A 21661-nucleotide genomic window follows, 5' to 3' on the forward strand; every position below is an offset into this window, starting at 1 on the left:
TGCTTTCAACTTGTAGAACATTAATAGCAATAAATAACAAACCATCACATAATATATAATTTTTTAAAATGAATTTAATGAAATGCGATTGTATACCAGAATACATTGATATATAATATAATATATAAATCTCGCCATATCAAACATTTATTTATTTTGGGCATCTCGGTGGTCATATCACATAACTATCAATACTCTTAAAATAATTTCATCAATTTTCATTAATATAAAATGCCCTACATTTAATAATTATCTTTATGTCTTTTTTTTTTTTTTTTTCCTCAAATAGGCTTTGTAGATTATCCATTATTATTATTTATTTTTTGTTCCTTTTTCTTTATTTATTCATAAGATGACTTTACAATAAAATAATATAGTTTTTTTTATATAGAAAGCTGGTGGATCGATTTGCAATAACTACATTATATAGTAATAATTATTTTTATTTGTGGTAACTTTTTTTTCTTATATATATATATATATTAATTTACATATTGCAATTTTTTATATAGGTATATTTAAATATCAGGTAGCAGGAATTGTTAATTGTATATAATTTGTGATAATTTACATTTTGTATATGTGTGCGAAAATATATATATTATTTTATATAAAAAAATCAAATATCATTTTTATTGCCAGAAGATTTTATATTTTTTTTTTCTCAAAATTTTAATTCAATTTTTGTTAAGCATTTTATCATTTTTTAAATGTTTTTTTTTTTTTTTACACGCATAATATCTATATACTTTTTATAAATTTAATTATTGCAGTGATAAATGCACATTCACTCAGTACTGGCCAATTAATAAGTACAAAATAATTTTTTAAAAATACACTTGACAGGATTTTATTTTTCTAATTTCTATATAGACAAGTATCTTTGAGGCCATTGGCGATTGAATGCATAAAACATTTTTATATATATTAATTATACTGTGTGTGTATATTTATAAAATTTCAACTTTATTATTTTTTTATATATTTCAATTATTATTTTGGATAAGTATATATATTTTTTTTTCTTTTTCATTTGCATTGTGTATTTTTTATCTATGACAAGTTGGTCATTCTACAAGTGGTCAAGCAACATGTGTAACTAACTATTTTTTTTTTCTTTTTCTTTTTAAATTTAATAATTTAATTGTCTATTTGAACCTGTGATGATTATTATTATTTTTTTCAATGAATTATCTATATTAATTAACAATTATTATTGCCAAAAAATATTCATAAACACCAAGTGATGTATAATAAATTGCAATATTTATCATTTAAAAAAAAAAAAAAGAATGAATGTTCTGATAACATTAAAAATAATTGTACGATTTTTAATGATATAAATTGTAAATAAGTAATTGTAGCGAAAAATTGTACGTACAAATAGTAATTTTTTTTTTATATATATCTTTTCTCTTCATTAATTACACATTTTAAAAATTTATTTATTTATTTTTTAATAATTAATAATTATAGGTAACTTTATGACGTCTTGACTTGTTTATATTATTTATACATTTAAATTATTATTAATGAAAAATTATAAACAATTTGTCAAATTTTATTTTTTTTTTCGCATTAAAAAGGACAATAATTAGTACTCTTAAAACACTAAAATCACATAAATGTAAATATGAGGACTTGTCTTATACTTTTATTATAATTTATAATATGAAATGTGCCTTGTTGTAAATTATTCAAAAACATCAAGAAACTTAATTATTTTTAAATATATTATAATCTCTTAATCTCACTTGTTGTTTTCATGTGAATTACTTTTTTTGTTATACATAGGTATATAAAAAAGAAATGAGAAATGTCATTATTATTATTTCTCTGATATGTTGAAATTTTTTCACGAGTATTTTTAATCATTAGGTACTTACATATATATATGTATGTATTGTTTTATTTTCTCAACAAGTGTTAAAGAAAAATATTTATTATAAGGCGTGGGTGTTTTTTTTAAATTTAATTTTTGTAAATTTTAATCTAAAAAGGGATGGTGCCGACAAACATTGTCTCTATTAGAGGTGGTGCTGGTACAAGATCTTCCAATTTTAGATAAAATATTCGCTGAAGTCCTTGAACAGATAGACTTCTTAGCTCTGGTAATTTACCAAGTAGTCTTGATAAATAATGAGTTTTTCTTTGTGCATCAGCATTGTAGGTAACATGATCACGTAATGATGATATTATTTTTGTTTGTAATTGTTCAACTTTGTGAGGTTCTTTCAAGCCATATCTATCTGTAATATAAAATATTAAAATTCAATCAGGGCGAATGAACTGACTGAGTGAAATCAATAAATGTAATCGCGTGATGTAAATGAAATGCTCGATATGTATGCACTTTGTATGAAAAGTACATACAAAAGTACATTGAATAATTGACAAGTCAAAGCAATATAAATTTAATTTTTCCCCTCAATAATTATTTATAAATATATAATATTTTTATTTACCTGTTATGACAGTTAATGCCGATAAACATGCAAATGCACTTATATCAACATCAAGTGTATGTAATGCCTGACAAAATTCAAGTATTCCATGTAACCAATCACCAAAACTACGTTGACATTGTGAGCGTGTTAAAACAACACCATTACAAAATGTTAATCTTGTATCATCAACTCTGGTACGATATGATAATCTCAATACAAACAATTCAAGGCTTGCTGATTGAAATAATAGTTCCTAAAATTTATAAATCATGTTAATATTGATTAAAATATATAAGTATGTAACTATATACAACTTACTCTGTCGGCACGTAGTAAATCATTGAAACCAGGTATTTTATCAGCAAAATTACGTATAACATCAACAGATGTCATTAATAAATTATAAAATTGTTGTATTTTATCAGCTTCAGATACTGGTGAATCAGCTGGACCAGGTTCACGATATTGTGAATAATCAAGATTTGATAAATCAGGTGTTGTATCAACATGAGCACGTACAAGTGCTGTTATCAATGATATTGGTGGACTTGGTGGTGGTTCTTGTGGTGATTTTGGTTTTGATGGTAAACGTCCACGTCTTCCTTTCAATGAATCTGTTCTTACAACCTAAATTATAATATAAAATTAAATTATTAGTCAAATAAATTATTAAATTATTAAATTATTAAATTGATTGCTTGCCTCTTTGACCATTCCAACTTTTAGACATTTTTGAAAACGACAAAATTGACATCTATTACGTCGTCTTTTATCAACTGGACATGAACGTTCAGCTAGACATACATATTTTGATCCTTTTTGTACAGTTCTTTTGAAAAAACCTTTACAACCTTCACATGTTCGTACACCATAATGTTGACATGCTGCTGTATCACCACAAACAGCACACAATTGACTTGGACTTTGTGGTGCACGTTCATTACCACAACCTGGTGATGGCACTGATGATATATTATTACTTCCATTTACACGTGATTTTGGTGATTCTTGATTACTTCCACTACTACTTGATAAATCAAAAATATAAAAATAAATTATTCATAAAATTTCTGCTCAACATTTTTTCATTAATGTGATATAAATTTTAAATAACACATGAATTTATTTACCTTGTTGAATCGGATCTTTGAATCATTGGTGGTCTCGATCTTGGAGTAACATTATTATTATTATTATTTCCATTAATGATATTTGATTGTCCATATGATTGTGGCATGTAAATGTCCCTTTGTAAAATGCCATTTGATGTTGTTGAATTTGTTGTTGTTGTTGTTGTTGTTGTTGTTATTGCAGAAAAATAACCAGGTGGTGGTGGAGGTAATGGTGGTGGTGGTGGTGCAGTTTGTGATGGTGATGGTGATGCAGCTGTTGCTCCTGTTGTTGTTGTTGTTGCTGTTGGTGGTGGTGGTGGTGGTGTACTTGATAGTGATGCTACTGAAGATGGTGGTGGTGTTAACGTTGGTGGTATCTAAATTAAATAATATTATAAATTTAAATTATTAATTTATTTTATTTTCATTATTTGTTGATTAATTTATTTACATTTTGATGATGATCTTGATAATGATGTTGATGTTGATGCGGATGTTGATGTTGATGCGAATGTTGATGTTGATAATCAGTCACAAAATCATTGGTATATTGTGAATCATTGCATGGATATTGAAGTGCATCAAAACCTTCATCATCCATTTTAATACCCAGACATAGAAGTTCTTGACGAGTGTAACGTTGACAGGTGTAAGTCTCTTGAAAACTTGGTAATGGAGTGGGGCTGTTAGTTATACAATTTATTTATTAATTAAAATATTGTTAGTAATATTAATTAAATGATTAATGAATTTTTATATATTTAAATAGCATTTAATGTGTAATTTTGTTATTGTTTTTTATGGCAAATAAATAAATAATACCTCAATGAATCAGCTTGAATGTCTGATGGTAAAGGTCGATGTTGATGATGTTGTTGCATTTGATGATGAATTTGAGCTGTTGTGTCTTCATTTGTCACATTCTGTGAATTTCCCAATTGAAGTTCAGGAAATGGATCAAGTTCTTCTGGTAAACTTGCACCATCAGTTTGATCATTATATGGTGCACTCAATAAATCAGCAAAACTACTACATCCAAATGGACTCTATTTTTTAACAAAAAATAAAAAAAAAAAAAAAAACTATTAGGTATATGGTATTGTTGGTGACATTTAGACACCCAAGGGAAGTTTCTTTATTGTCACATAAAATTAATGACATGTAACAAGAATATTTTTTAATTTTTTAAAATATAAAATTACCTGAGTTTGCAGAAGAAGCATACTTGATGCAACTGTAAAGGCAGTGCCTGTTGTTGGTGTTGTTGACGTTGTTGTTGTTAATGTTGTTGTTGTTGTTGAAATTGAAGTCGTCGTGTTTGCAGTTATTAAATTTCCACGTTCTTGACAATTTAAGAGTGTATTATTTGTTGGTCTTAGTTGTTGACTGTTACACCTCGATACATCAACTGTTAGCTGTTGATCAAAACCTTTATCACATTCGTTTTCACTCGTTTGTGTATGTAATTGCCCTGAAACATGAATAAAAAGAAAAACATATTTGTAATCATTAAAATTAATTGTCCAGTTATATAAGCATATATTTTTAGAAATTTCAAATCAATGGAAAATATTAAAAAGGGACAACGATGGCCCAACAAAAATGCAGTAAAAAAAAAATGAATATTTAATGATGATAATAAAAAAAAAAAAAACATTAAAAACACTGATATACATATATATTAGTTTAGAAAAAAAAAAAAAAATACCTACAATATTTATTGTAAGCTGACGTATCTTCCATTTCTATATATTTGAAATATTTTTTTTTTATTGTTTTTTAATATGATATTTATTCAATTACAAGTTATTAAATTTTAGGGCATATTAATAGTTAAATTGTCCTCATTTTAAAATCCATAGATATATAATAAAAACCTTAAATTTAACGCAGGTAACATGTGAAAATATATAATGTATAATAATCCAATGGCAGAGAGAGAGAGAAAGAGAGAAATTGTTGATAGTATTATATGTTTATTTTTTTATTATATTTATATTAATTTATTTAAAATTATTTCTCATCTTTATTTCCCACTATACTACTTGTTGTATTATATTTATTTTTATTTTTATTTTTATTTCTTTGGATGCGATATCGTTGAATGATGATGATGATGATTACATATTGGGACAACGAAAAATCTAGGCAACCTTCACTTTTATGGTCCGGGCCTCGCCTACTTGTCTGATCATTTTACGCGAGGCCACTTTGTTTATTCATATTTATTTATTTATTTTTATTAATATTAATCTACAAGCGCACACTATGGCCACTTATCAATCTTATATTTTTTTAAATACTCGGTTGTATGTTGAACACGCACTTTCACTGTGTTGTCCCCACAGGTTATCTTCTTTTTCTCTCTATCTCTCTTTTCAAATAATATTATTCAAAAAAATATAATCATGCCGCAAGGTTTTTCATTAATACTATAAGTATAATGTATATATTTTTATCGGCTTTCTTTCTTTCTTTCTTTCACATAAAAAAAAATAGTCAAATCATGCATTCATGTCTCGAAAAAAAAAAATAAAAAAAATATAATTTATTCATTTTTGAAAAATATTAAATATTTAATTTGTTATAATAAGTGTAACGGTAAGACACCATTGATTTATGCTTGATGATAATTTTTTTTGTTTTATATAAATATTTGAAAAATGTGAAAGTGATTTTTTGATTGTTGATGGTTACACGTTGATGTCAAGACTGACACTGATGTTAAATTTCCTCACACCCTGCAGGTATCATCATCATCATCATCAAGATAAAAAATATTAAACCCCCTGTTATTGTGTGTATCAGGGGAGTTATAAAATCATTGGCATTTAAAATATTACTCCAATCCACACAAAAAAAAAAAAACACAACTTGACAATAAGAAAAAATAAAAATTATCTATTTTATTTTTTCGTTTATAAACTCCCTGTGGTGATTTTTATTTTTGTAAATTTGATGATGGGGTTGTGATTTATATAGCGATGTTAAAGATTAAAAAAAATTATGATAATATAAGATTGTCGCAGTACTTATATAGGGTTAAAAATGTTATTTTTATCTTCCCTTCTGTTTTTTTTTTTTTTTTTTTAAGACACACAATTGTTTATCTAATCAGATGGTCACACTTCAAGTATTTTTGTTTTCAATTATGTTTTTAAAATGTGCAGTTGTTATGTCGATATTTTTATATATTTAATTTAATTTATTTATCTTTGAAGAGGGTGTGATATCACTGGCACCAGAATGCGTGACGAATCATTTTTTATTATAATAGACATACCAATAAATGATTAAGGGGTGTCAACATATGCACAAACTCTGCACAAGTGGACAATACAATGAAAAAGAAATGGAAATATTATATTTGATAAGAGTAAGTGAGAAATAATTATATGTTTTCGAATGAAATATAAAAAAAATATAAATAAATGTTTTTCCACCTCTACTTGAAAGTTTGGCGCCACGCCTCTCCACGTGGTCTGCGCACGTGTAGCCAGCCTTCAAATAATTTCATTGGTTTGACGCTGTCTTAAATTTTAAATAAAAAATATATATTTAAAAATAGCCATTTTATAGAAATTCAAAATTATATAAATTTTTATTTTTCATATAAATTGATGATGATAATAGAGGCAATATAATTTTACAAAATACATATAAAATTTAGCAAGCAAGCAAGCAAGCAAAAAGTGTTGGAGAAATTTAAAAAACACTATATATATTTCGATTATAAAAATGAAAAAAAAAAAAGGGATAATATACAGTATAAATGGAAGAAGCGACTCGATCTCGTCTTGGGGCGACACGGATATGTAGGCCTGTGGCCTCTGACCTCAGCGTAGGTTAGTTACGATATTGTACTACCGTGAGACTCGATACTTTTTAAAACTCACCTCACGGCACTTTGCTTAGTAACGTTCGCGCGCTCATTTCACTATTTTATATACATGTATATATAATCTATACACACACACACACACACTTTAATATCAAGATTTAATCCAAGTATCCTCTGTATATATATCATACACATTCCAAAACCCATACAGACAAAACACATCTGGTTGCAATTCGTATATTCGTAATGTGATACTGCATTTAACTATTTAACTATTTAACTTTATTCAAAATTTTGTTTTTGTTGAAAATAGTTTTAATTTTTAAAAATCAATAATGTAAAATATAAATTTTTATTTGTTAGATTGCAGTCTGATGATAAAATCATTTGAAATATTTAATGATTCTTTTTATTTTTCTTATTTCTATACATATACAAGGCCAGATAAAAGATATCCGAGTTGAGAAAAAAAAAAAAAAAAAAAATATAGATATCAATAATTTTCATGCAATAAATTGACGCGGTTAATTTTTTTTTTTTTTTTTAAATTAAAAATAGAAATTTTTTTTGTTGACCGATATTTAGTTTTATATATTATTTTGTCAATTTTTGTATATAGAAGAAATAAATATTTTAATGTTGAAATATAATTATTAGTTTCAGCAAAATATATATTAAAAGTTTCAATTTGGAGAATTGATAAATTAGAGTATATCATTCAGTTGACGATATAACAAAATTTGCTAATTAAATATTCAAACAACATCCGCTAAAAATATTTTAATATAATTTACTTAATATATTTTAGAAATTTTAATTGTTTCATTTGAGATAATTTATACCTAATTGTTTAATATAAAAAAAAATGAAATAATACAATGATTTTTTAACAGATGGCAATAGTAGTTGTATTCAGTACACAACACAAGGGTTGTTAAAATTTTACCCTCACAGCAAGTAAATTTAAATAATAAAAATAAAATATGTAAATATCTACGTATACATATAGAAATCAATTGCAGATTTATTTTTAATTTAAATATGAAAATGTTATTTATATATTATATTCAGATTATCATTCCAAATAATAAATATTAATAATGTATATATATATCCTATAGAAAATAGGCAATATGCATGAAAAAAAAAAAAAAAAAATATCAAGTCATGAAGTAAATCATCTGCCAATAGAAAATTGCAATATAACAATAAAAATGATATTATTTTTTTGAAATTATGTTATTTAAATTTATAGATAATATAGTTGCAAGAAAATCGATATCATATTGATATATATCAAATTGAAAGTATATTATAAATCCATTAGAAAATAAAATTGAAAAATTCAAGTAGGTTTGAATTGCAAATGTAAAATGTAAAAAATAAAAAAATAGCATCTAACCAGATATAAATTTGATACATTGTATATTTTTTTTTTTTTTCATTTTTATCAGGCATATATATACTGTTAGAGTACTTGCATCTTTTAGATTCTGACGAGGAAAGTGGAATACCGGTTTAACCAACCTGTTTCGCTATCAGCTAGACACCATGCTCCAGACAAAGCTCATATACAATTATACTTTATGTTATAGTTAAATTAATATATATTTATAAATATTATAATAATAAATAAATTGTCATTTAATAAAAAAAAACATTCAATGGAAAGATTAGTAAAAGTGTTTAAAACTAATAATTACTTGCGTGCACATGTACCTATATTATACAAAAAATTAAAAATTAATTATATATAAATATATTTTAATTTTTTGATAAATTAAATTCAAGTTTTCTTAAATATTTACATAAGAAAAAAAAAAAAACATTTATAGGTAAATTTCACGTTTTTTTTTTTTTTAATTTTAAAAAGTTATTTTTTTATGCGGTTGATATTGAAATTAATATATTGAATGTTCAGCTTTAACAGCATAGCGACGACACGGCCTTGTCGTTTTTATAATCCACCACCAACACGTTAACAAAACGTTGGATTGACCCAGTACTGCAGCTTCGTCAAGTTATTTAACTTACAACCACCCAAGCAACCCAAGCAACCAAAGCAACTAAAGCAACCAAACGACCACCCACCTACATTAACAATAAACTTGCCATCTGGATCTCACGACCATGACGTCGTTATCAAACAGCGTCAATGACGTCACATGTTGTGCCGCAGTTCAGTTCATTGATCGTCGTATTTTTCATATATATAACCAGTATTATATATATATATATGTATTCATTTTTTTTTTTCATCCCTCCTCAACATGCATGCACCTTTATATATTGAACAGGTATCATATAACTGTTGTCTGAATCAATTATTATAACAAAAGTTTATTCCGGAAGAAATGAAGAATTGTCTGGCTAAATATTTCATTTTTTCTTTTTTTTTTTTACAAGTGTGAATCAATATAAGAATGCCAATTATTTTGAAAAACCATCCCTACTATTTTTCATTTAAGCGCAATATATTCTTTTAAAATTAAATTCTTTGTGTTGTTTTTTTATTTTTTCTATTATATCTAGTTGTGTGTTAGGTAATTGTTTTGAATATTTTTTAAGCACAAAACAATGTGTATATATATTTTATTGCATGATCATCTCTCAGCTATAGACCTTTAGCTATCTATATATATATATAATTCGCTTTCCATCTGAAGATTGTGTTATATTATTCTCCACCCCTTGAATTGAAACAAACGCCCACGCGTATACTTAATACTTGTTAAATCTCTGGGATAATATTTTATATATACATTAAAAAGAGTTTTGATGGTTGAGAGAAAATAGAGAATGCAATTTTAGCATAGAGAAAATAATAATAATACATTTACTGACAAAGGAAAATATCTTGGGCATAACTCGATCATATTCAGCACTGATCCTCCACCATCTTTTTCATATATTTATTTATCAATATATTTTAGTTATTATCATTAAAATCATCATCATTGTGGGCGAGTTACTCGTTAAAAAAATTATATAAATATATATAAAATAAATAAATTTGATAATTACATCAATACATGTCACTATTTATCAAGTAAAAATAAAAATAATATTCAATAATAATATATGAAATTAAACATGATCAATATAAATAAATAAATCAATTAACGTCACTCTTAAATATTTTCATTAGCCTAAAATTAATTAAATTTTAGCTAATATATTGTAAAAAAAGTTTATTTCTATTTTTTCGTGGCAATCAAGGTAATGGGGTCGAGTTTTAAATGGAACATGTTTCAAGCAAGTGCAATATATATATGTACAAATATATACCTGATGAAAAAAAAAAAAATACATAAATACATATACAGGTATATATATATGTAAAATAATATGTTAAAAATGTTAATATACGCATGTAATGATAAATAGTTTCAGTGTTACCATTGCAAATATGTATATAATTAAAATAAAATATCGTGTTGTCATCCCAAAAATAGACAGTTATATATTTTAGCAACGTCCTTGAGTTTATGACGTTGTTATTTTATCGATTTGTGGGTTGGTTATCCGGAGGGTGGCACTGTGACGTCAGATATATTATTTTTATTAAACTGTGGCGTCGTTTGTCTGACTATAAATTATCCCCGACCTCACTCACCCATCCACCCTTTTAATTCTCAAACGGTATAAATAAAAAAAACTAAAAAAAGTAAAAAAATTTCATCAACAATTAATTATACGTATGTAAAATATATTGTCACTATATAATTTTATTGAGCTTTTTATCTTGTTTTTATAATGTGAATAAATAAATAAATAAATAAATAAATAATTATTGGTTTTTGTTTATTTTTTTTATTTTTTTATTTTTGGAAATTGATAAAACTTTCTTCTGTCAGTTTGACTTCCTGATTACATGGTGTGGGTGAGTGGGAGATAAATTTCTCCAAGTTGACAAGTTGATAAAAATGAAGATGGAGATAATTAGTTAACTAGACGATAAATGTTTATAAATATTATTTATATATTTTAGACAATCAAAATAAATATATATAAATATATTTCATCTCGCTCTTTGATGTTTATTTTTTCTATACAAATGATAGAGTGAGTATCTGGTAGCGTTTAATGATACCTCGTTAGGTTTCTTGAGGATGACCTTAATGCTGAGCTATCTCACTTTTTCTTTCTGTAAGCCAGTAGGTAACAGTCACTAACAGCATTTTCATATATATACCGTTTTTTTTTTATTTCAAAATTACTATAAAAATTGTTTAAATATTTTTTTCTTCATTTTTAAAATAAAATTAAAAGTTTTAATGATAAAAATATTTTTTCTTTTTCAACTTTGTTCTCATCATTTTATATATACGTGATCGGTTTGTATTGATACATCGAAACAAATTATTGCTTTTGTTATAAATTTTTGATGATTAAATTCGATTTTTCATTGTAGCTGCTTCAAATTATTGTATAAAATATTTATTTATTTATAGAATATATATTGTTTAAATGAAAAATTAAGTGATTGTTTATTTCATATATTTGTTAAACACGAAAAGCATAAATATTTCATAATACTTGTGAGTTGTGTTATTTCCTCGTTTCTCTTAATATTTTTTTTTTTTATACATCTATTATATTCTATGATTTTTCATAATTTTATTTTTTGATTTTCCGAGGTGAATGGGGGTCATTACTTCCAGCTTCAACAAAACTCATTTAATTAATAAAAATAAAAATATAAAAATACATAAATTTATTTTATAGTTTAATTATTGCCTGATGAATTATCATCATTACAACCACGGATATTATAATAATAATATAATGATGGACAAGTGAAAATATACATGTTGGAAAAAAAATAAAAAATAAAAAAAAAAAAAAAAAAAAAAGGTCAAAGTTTTTCAAAAGTATTGCGACACGTGATTCGGGTCTTTGTAGCCTGGCCAAACAATTGAGCATTGCAAGTGTAAATTTAGTAACTCAAAAAAATAAAAAAAACAATGCTATTTGACTCTAGGAAAATCTGCAGCTCAATCCAAAAACCACATCATTATTTAAGCATTAAATAATTATAATATAGCTAATCAATTAATGTAATAAAAAAAAATAAATAATGCAGTACAAGTGCTTAGTGCAGTAATTCAACAAACGGGACAACAAATAAAATAAAAAATTAAATAAATAGATTAATAATTAAAAAACTCAGGTGCGTGATGATTGAACGTGTCGTGTACAACAAAGTGGCAATATTATAATATCCGCGTATATACATATATAAGTAAGTAGCTTGTAAATTAAATAAATAATACGCCAAGTTAAGTTTGTTAAATCAGGCTTGATGCCAAACTATATATTTACCATTACCACCCAAGATAACCGGTTACATTTATTATAACTCATGTTAATAAAAATAAATAAAAATAAATAAAATAATAATAAAACAACAAGTATCAATTGATATGTATCAACAAATATATAATATATAAAATCTTGATATGTATTTTTATAATAAACTAAATATATTTATTGATGATACGTGATGACTTTTACCTATTCATTAAAAATCCATCACGTATATTTTATTTAAAATGTGTCAAAGGTGCATTAAGCTGAGTGATCATCATTATATGTAATTTATAATATAATATATAATAAACAATAGAAAAAAATAAATAAAAAAAAATATTTGCTACTGCAGATTTAAATAGCAATATATAGTGTGACGACATGGAAAATAAATGTGTTCTTGAAGTTGATAAAAATATACATATAATATAATATTAATCAATTTGTTATACATTTATTTATCAAACAACTTATCATTTATGAATATTAATTTGTATAATTTTATGAAAAAGAAAATGTGTCGATATGGTAATTTAAAAATGACTTTGTCTTTAACTCTTTATGAATTGTCCCTCGATCACCATCATCAACCAAGAAAATTTTATAATTTATTCATGGTATGTATTATATATCTTTTCTCCATCAAAATTATATTAACGGTTTAAAACCGTTCACCTTCATATTTGTTTTTTTTTTTTTTTTTATTTTTCTGTTACAACTAAAAGGGCGCGTGCGTTTTAAAAAAACTTTATTATTATTTTTTATCATCATGTTCTTGACCTTGACAAAACACCTCACAATTCATGATCTCATTTTACTTTTTTTTTTTTTTTTTTTTCCATCAATAAAACTATATTATTATATGACAAGCAACTATTTATATTAATTAATTATAACTTGTTAATATAATATACATATAATAAACAAATTGTTTTTATTTTTAGTCAATAATAAACTTACACTTTGTCCATGAATTATCATCTTCATTGTGATTACCATGATGTTGATCTGTTTCAAGATTTCTATGATGATCATTATTATTGTTGCTATCTGATGGATATTCAATTCTATTGTTATTATTAATAGTGTTGTTGTTGTTGATATTAATATCATTATTATTACTATCATAATTATTTAAATTTCTAATTCTATTATTAATAATTGTACACTCATCATTTGTTTGTTCATTGTGTAAATTATTTGTTATAATAACACCATCACAATCAACAACACCATTACTATTATCACGTATTAATAAACCTGCACCATGTCCACCTATTCCTCCTCCAGTTTGTAAAATTGTTTTTGTTATCAATGATTCGCCAACAGTACGCATGTCGCACTATTTATATTATTATTATTATTATTTTTATAATTTTTAATTTAAAAAAAAAAAACTTTTATTTATTTCGTATTTTTTTGATGTTTAATTTTTTCATGAATGACACAATCAACCTGCCAGATTTGCTGCTGGTGGTGGTGATTGTGAATCCTTCCAAATTGCATTGAAGATTTGATCGTTGATGTTGATGATGATGTGGTTTGATGGACTATTTGTGAAATATATCCTTGAAATTATCATGCGGCTTTTTAATATTTAGCAATAATTTTATTTATTTATTTATTTTTTTTTTTTTAAAATTGATTAATCAAATAATCATCATCACCGCATATATATACACAAAAACACTTGTGTATTTGTATGTTTTTTTTTTTTTTTTTTTTAAATTTATATATTTTATGTTAAAATAAATGGCACTTTAAATCAGCAACTGTCCTGTTCAGCACGATGTCAATCACCTCTGTATAACTGATGCCAATCTTCCAAGATCATTGATTATGTTCCTTTGGAAGGATGTTGTTCCCACGTTTTTCCTCAGTATAACTTAAACCTCCTACATATATATACTGCAGTCTTGTTACTTGCACTCATACTAATATACTAATATACTAATACAACATACAACATGTAAAAAAAATAAAAAAAAAAAATATCAACAAAAACAAATATAATAATACTAATAATAAATAAATAAATCATGCAAGTGAAATTTATATATTTTGTGTATATACATAATCACCCACGTATATTTTTTGCATTTTTATATAAATATGTATGTAATTTTTTTCTACATTTTTCATTAAGAAAAAGTTTTAAATATTGTCAAATTATTTTTGATATAGGTATAATATTATAAATAAACACTCGTGCTATATATTATTTTTTTTTTTTTAAATTTTCAAATGTGCCAGTCTTTCAAATAAATTACTTACAATATAATATCATAAAAAGTCCTTTGAAAAATCTTGACAAATTAATAATTAAAAATCCAATTAACACTTGATTTATTTAACAAGATATTCAAGTTTTCGGTCAGCAGAGTGTTTGAACGAACGAAAGGCCGGTCAGCGGGTAACTGAGTCTTGAAAGCGCGAGATACGATGCTATATTAAAACCGTACAGTGTGTATGGTATATTCAATTTCTTGAGTATGCGCGCGCGATAAACGGCACTATTCAATGACGTCATTAAATACGTCATTGACTATATCAATTTATATATATATTTAAGACAAAAAAGAAAGAGAGAGAAAGGTAAAAAGATGTACATAGATAATATGCGACAAAGACAAATCGATCAGTTGAGCAGTGCGCGAGCGCGAGCTTTTTTTTATTTTTTCAAATGTATATATGTTTGTATGACCACGCGTAACCCAGCTTGAATTGGGGATGTATTATAAAATTGAGGGTGGTTTTCTGCACGAGTCTATCACCTCATTACGACGTCACTTATGACGTCATTAAATTTATATAGTGACGTCATGATATTAAAGCAGACAATGTCATATATATTCAAATTTTCGCATTGACATAAAAATTTTTTTAATAAAAATATTAACAATAGCAATTATAATATAACAAAATGAATTAATTTAAAAAAAGGTACATATATATGATGTAAAAAATGTAAACTCAAAAAATTAATCCCAAAAAGGAAGCTTTTTTTAATTGAAATAGTTGAATTTATATTTTATAATATATAGATATAGAAAAATAATTACGTATTGAAATATTGATTTTGTGTTAGAGGATATTATAAAAATGATTTTTTTTTTTTATATACGGCTCAGTGAGTATAGGTAAATGAATATATATTTTGTGAATGAATAAATGAATGAATGACAAAAGCTTTTGATTACTCATCAGTTAATAATTAGCGTTATAAAATTTCCATTCATATAAGAAAATTGGCATTTTAAAATGATCACAAGTATCTGAAGCAGGAGAGAGATGATTGACGTCAAAAACTTGCTCTTGGAATAATAAACAAAAGATTAATTTATAAGAATTTTTTAATATGACGATAACACGAGGTGGTATTTAAATTATTTACCCTCTTGATAATTTTTTTAAAATTATATCAATTGTATTTTAAATGGAAATATATAATTTATTATTTAACAAAATATAAAACAAACAATATTATAACAACCCTTTATCGCATATATATATTATTATTGATTAAATATTTAATTTCATAATTAATTTTATTTTCATTGTTTTTTAATGTCAATCTTCTGTAATTGAAATTTCAAAAAAAAAAAAATAATATTTTTAATCGTTAACAAATATACCAGAGTATAATAACAAGTTGTTTATTATGTTATAAATACTCTTATACATAAAAAAATATTATTGTATATCTCACCACCCACTACGACAGTCTTGTGTTTTATATAAAAACCCTTGTAAAGTATATATGTACCTGCAGCATTTATATATTGACTATATAAACTTTCAGGGATATGATTGTGTTCAAAGTACACGTGCAATGATAATGATGATGAACATACCCCTTTGTTTTTTATTTTTTTTTCTTCTTGTTTCAACCCTTCTGTTGTAAAACAACGCCAACGTACTTTTGACCACGAGTTTACATATATATATACATAAATTAAAATTACTTAGGTGATCATGGTGAAAAATTACTCAGCTATGTATGTATAATGTATATATATATATGATTAAAGATTCTGCAGGCCACTGCACTAGACTCTTTTTGCATTTTATTCTTTGATGTAATTGATTGATAAATTTCTGCACTTTTCCTCATAAATTCAGAAGCCGATAATTCATCAAGCATAATTCCTTTTTCCTCATTTTATGCACAGCTCGCATCTATACAGTTTATTGATTTTTATTTTATAAATTATTATCTTGAACTACATTGAAAATTAAATTAAATAAATGACATGAAAAAATTTTAAAAGACATGAACCAACAGATAATAATAATAATGATGATGATGATAATTATTTAATCGATGCAGATAAAGATGTAGCTGAAAAAAAAAAAAAAAAAAAAAATTTCCTTCAGACAGCTAACTTATTCGAAGATTTAATTTTTTTTATAGATATATACATATGTATATGTGTTTGGAAGAGTTAAAATTTTATGCAATACTTATATTACTCAGTAATATCATCAAGAAATGCACGCAAACATCTTGTCTTATTTTACATCATACTATTAAATATTTTTTTTTTTTATTTTTTGCACTGGTAGTTTTTTTTTTACATTTTTCCTCAACTTGGCATAAATGACATAAATACGTGTGAAGCCTGCTCAATAGTAGATGAAAATTAAATAATTAAATAAATATAGGAAATTATTATTTAATAAAAAAGAAAAAAATGGACATAAAGATGTTGGCCGCGAGGTATTTTCGAAGGTCTACAGCAGAATATCCTTTTAGAAAGTATGTATTTTAGTGAAGCTTGAAGATGTCCATGTGATCCTATATATACACCACCATCATCACCATCATCACCACAACTTGTATATTTTATTTATATTTATTTATTTCTAGATAAAAAAAAATTGAAATTAATGCATCGGTCTAAAGCGCTGATTGGTCTTTGCTGGATGATTAACAGCTGTTGTAACACTAAAAAATAATAATTATTATTTTCATCAAGGTTAACGAGATTTTAGGACCCGGTTGATTTTTAATGATCATGCCGCCCTTGATCACCATCAAAAAAAAATATAATAATAAACATTATTGCATATTATTTTATTTAACTTTTATTTAATCATTTGGGTTATCAAATTTTATTAAGACTGATTGACCATGAATGTGTTTAGTTATATATATCTTTCCGTATATACGCCAAAAATAAAATAATTACTACATATATGGTAAAAAACAAAATTTTGAAAAATGTAATGTAATTTTTTTGGATTAATTTTTTTATTAAAAGTTAGATGTATATTATTATAAAACTATATATATATTTATTTATTTATTTAATAAATCAGACAGAGTAGAATTATAAAAGCGTGGGGTGGCCCATGCGAGCGAAGCAACAGGTTGTGTAATACATGGTGCAAATATATATAGGTATATATATAAATAAAAAAATCATCCTGAATAACGAAAGTTACGAGACAAGGTTTACTCATTGCCCTGGTATAAAAAAAAAAAAAAACAATTTATGCATCAGGCTTACTGTCAATAATGATGTGGGACGAGGGAACATCGTCCGGTTTTCATTCTCAACAATATTTTTTATTTTTTATTTTTTATTTTTTGATTATTAATGACGATGCGGAAAAGAGAAATGTTTTTCGATAATTCGTATATTGGAACCATGCAAAAATATAAAATAGTCAAAATAAATATCAAGAAACAACAAAGTATCATAGTATAATATATACGCATAAAAGTGAAAGAAATAAATAAATAAATTAATAAAAAAAAGTGTCAAGGAAGTGTGCTTATATTAAAATGAAGCCTTGAATTTTTCAGGAATTTATAAATCATCTTATATATATATTTATCATTGTAATCTTATACATCTTTTCTTGTTAATTTTTTTTGACCAAGTGAAAGTAAAAATATAATATAATATAATTGAGAGTAAAAAATAAAAAATATATTTTTAATTTGTAAATATAATTATTGTTAACGTATAGGTATATATATAATTTTATGAAAAATTAAATCAAAATAACTTGTCAAGGTTTTAAAATGACCAATTTTTACAAAAAAATTTTGCATAATATTTAATCAATAATATACACAATCAGTTTTATTGATTACGACTGCATATATTGGTAGTTTAATTTTTTTTTTTTTTATTTTTGAATAAAAATTTTATTCATGGGCAATAAATAAATAAAATTATTAATTATCAACTGATTGATCGATGGATAAATATAAATATGACCTTACAGTTTGTATATCCAGTTTGTTAATTTCAATGACAAAAAAAAATAAATAAGTAAGAAAATATATATTATTATGAGTTATTTGAGGCAATCATCTTCTTGAAAATAAATAAATTTGTTTTGTTGTTTATTTTATATTATTAATTATGTATATATTTATAGATAATTGAATAAATTGCACCTGGAAGATATTTTCATTTATTGTTTAATTTTTTTTTTCTTTTTCCAACAAAAAATTATCTCTTTTGGAATTTTATTGTTTTAAATTATGTAATATTGTTTATTGTTTGATGTTGAGAATTTTCAAGAAATTTCTTCATTTCATTTGGCTGCAAGAAAAAAAATAAAATGAAAATAATATTTTTAAAATATATGACATAGTGCATTTACTATTTTTCGGTTTATTAAATTTGATGATTTTCTGTATAGCTTTTGCGGGATTTTTTCAAGTTTAAATTGTTGAAAATTTATTGTGTCTTTTTAAAAAAATAAGACGAAAATCTTAAAACATGACACAATGCAATTCCCATACTTATTTCGTCGTAACTAATTTATTTCTCAATAAAAATATTTATAATACTTGAAATAAAATTTATAAATAATCTCTCCAATAATAATAATAATAATAATAACACAGTAAAATTATATATTTATCAAAAAGACCAATCATTTAAAAAATATATTCTCATTTCATTTTCGCTTTTAATAATAAATAAAATAATTTATCTTCAACACTTGATACACCACCTTTCATCATCATCATCATCATCATCATCATCGATACAAAAAAAAACAAATTACATATTTTTTACAATCTTTTAATCACGAAGTTCTTGTTAAACTCGATTAAACAAAAAAAAATAATGATGAAAAAAAATTATTGTATATATTTTTAATTTCAAATGGTAAGAAAAAAATTGATATAGCTGCAGAATAAATCAGTAAAATCGTGTGCATCATAAATAAATAAAATATAAATACAAATAGACAAAACAAAAAACAAAATAAATAAATTTGATCATGATAAAATAAATTCAATATTGTAACTCCATATTCATTCAATGATAATGATCAATGATTTTAAATAATATCAGCCGCGATGTTCTTCTATTTGTCAGTAAATAAATATAAAATTAAAAAACAATTTATATATTATATACTGCACAGGTGAATTGTCGCATTGAAATTGAAGAAGAATGGCTTTACATTTGGATGTAACTTGAGATTGTTAAAAACGATAGTTGATAAAATGAAATAAAATAAAAAAAAATATATACAGGTCGCATATAGTGCACTGGACCCCAACAAATATAAATAAATTGGCGAGCACACGATTCATTTTGTCTTGTTGAATATAGTTACGTTTCTCATTTTTCTATATACATATACTGCAGAGAAGATATGATAATAATAAATATACCTATATATACAAAGTGCAGCATTATATACATAAAGTTTAAGTGTAATTTCTCGTTCTTCGTCTGGCCTCACCTCTTGATTCCTCTTGCACCGATAGATCGACTAAAACGATGGGGGCTATTAGCGCCGCGTGTGAAAGGGAAAGCCAACGGCTCTCGGTATAACAACTAACAACTAACAACTAACAACCAACAACACGACCACGAATATAAAATTCATTTTACAATATAAGAGAGGGAAAAATAACGATGACGATCAACATGAGAAGGAAGAAAAGGACCAATTCAAAGCTGCAGTATTGCATGAAAATAAAATGAAATAAAATAAAAAGCTTAAGTATGTATAAGAAGCCAAGTGAAGCCAATGTAAAGTCAAATGTTGTTGTTTGTTTTTTTTTGAATCTGTTTGAGAGTGAGAGGTGCACGAGAGAGTACTCTCACCTCTGTACATGCTCATGATGTGAAACGACATTACACTAACATTACGTTTATATACCGCACCAATCCTTTTTTTTACTAACGAATTCAACTACTGGCCCTGTTTTGCCATTTATATAAAAATTATTTTTTATTTTTTATGCATGAGGCTTGGTTTAATTTAATTTTATCGATCATCATAGTCGATACATCCTGATGCTGCTGCTATATATATAACATTTTATATTTCATTTTGTCATTTATCAATTTAAAATCATAATGGTAATTAAATTTTATTAATTATATTATTTCAGTGACATTTAATTGATATTTTAAATTTAGATTAATAATAGAAGAAGAATATTTTATTTTCTTTTTTCAATTTGTCGCAATATACATACCTATATATATATACATATATATAGCTTTTTTATTTTTCTCCCAAAAATATATTTGTATTTGAAATAAGCTAGGAAATTTGAAAAATATATATATTTTTTTGAAGAATTAAGCAATAAAATATTTATATTTATTAAAATAAAAATAAATAAATTGAATGAAAAAAAAAAAATATAATTTTTTTCAGTGGTGCAGGCATAGTGAACTTTCTCCGATAGGATTTTTTGAATTAGCCTACATGTCGTTGTAGTGTCGTATTTATCATGTGTCTATTTATTTATATTTATTTTTATTTATTTATTATATATTTAATGATTTAAGTTTTGTAAATTAAATAAATAAATAAATGTAAACGAACTCGCTGCAGTATACGACCTTTTCTATTTAGCTATATATTTTCAAATTTAAAAAAAAAATAATATTTAAAAAATTACAAATACATATATTATAATCAGCATTTTTTTTTTTTTTTTGCATATT

At 24.6% G+C, this 21661-nt stretch overlaps 1 protein-coding gene across 5 annotated transcripts; it reads right to left on the reverse strand.

Moving 5' to 3' along the window:
* Positions 1 to 739: 739 nt before the first annotated feature.
* Positions 740 to 15138, reverse strand: LOC122860596 (probable nuclear hormone receptor HR38). 5 transcript variants are annotated; one of them, XM_044164484.1, is made up of 9 exons: positions 14988 to 15138; positions 4762 to 5030; positions 4382 to 4605; positions 4011 to 4242; positions 3578 to 3936; positions 3150 to 3471; positions 2766 to 3074; positions 2466 to 2700; positions 740 to 2249 (listed from the first exon to the last, which is right to left on the reverse strand). In XM_044164484.1, exons 1-9 carry the CDS (start codon positions 14998 to 15000, stop codon positions 1993 to 1995), a joined length of 2220 nt encoding a protein of 739 aa, XP_044020419.1. In that variant the 5' UTR covers positions 15001 to 15138; the 3' UTR covers positions 740 to 1992. The 5 variants fall into 5 exon arrangements, with proteins under 5 accessions (XP_044020419.1, XP_044020416.1, XP_044020418.1 ...); XM_044164481.1 differs by lacking the exon at positions 14988 to 15138 and adding an exon at positions 13674 to 14417; XM_044164483.1 differs by having other exon boundaries at positions 1903 to 2249; positions 3150 to 3474; positions 14988 to 15132.
* Between the last annotated feature and the right edge of the window lie 6523 nt (positions 15139 to 21661).

This window comes from Aphidius gifuensis, linkage group LG1, assembly GCF_014905175.1.
Source record: "Aphidius gifuensis isolate YNYX2018 linkage group LG1, ASM1490517v1, whole genome shotgun sequence".
NCBI classification, from domain to species: domain Eukaryota; kingdom Metazoa; phylum Arthropoda; class Insecta; order Hymenoptera; family Braconidae; genus Aphidius; species Aphidius gifuensis.

Excerpts from the sequence above, each read along its gene's own strand:
- LOC122860596 (XM_044164480.1), bottom strand. The coding sequence starts at position 14,049 with ATGCGTACTGTTGGCGAATCATTGATAACAAAAACAATTTTACAAACT. Across the intron at positions 5,031-13,673 it reads TGATAATTCATGGACAAAGT|GGCAATTACATACACAAACG; the intron begins GTAAGTTTATTA and ends TTCATGTTTCAG. Across the intron at positions 3,075-3,149 it reads AAGTTGGAATGGTCAAAGAG|GTTGTAAGAACAGATTCATT; the intron begins GCAAGCAATCAA and ends ATTATAATTTAG.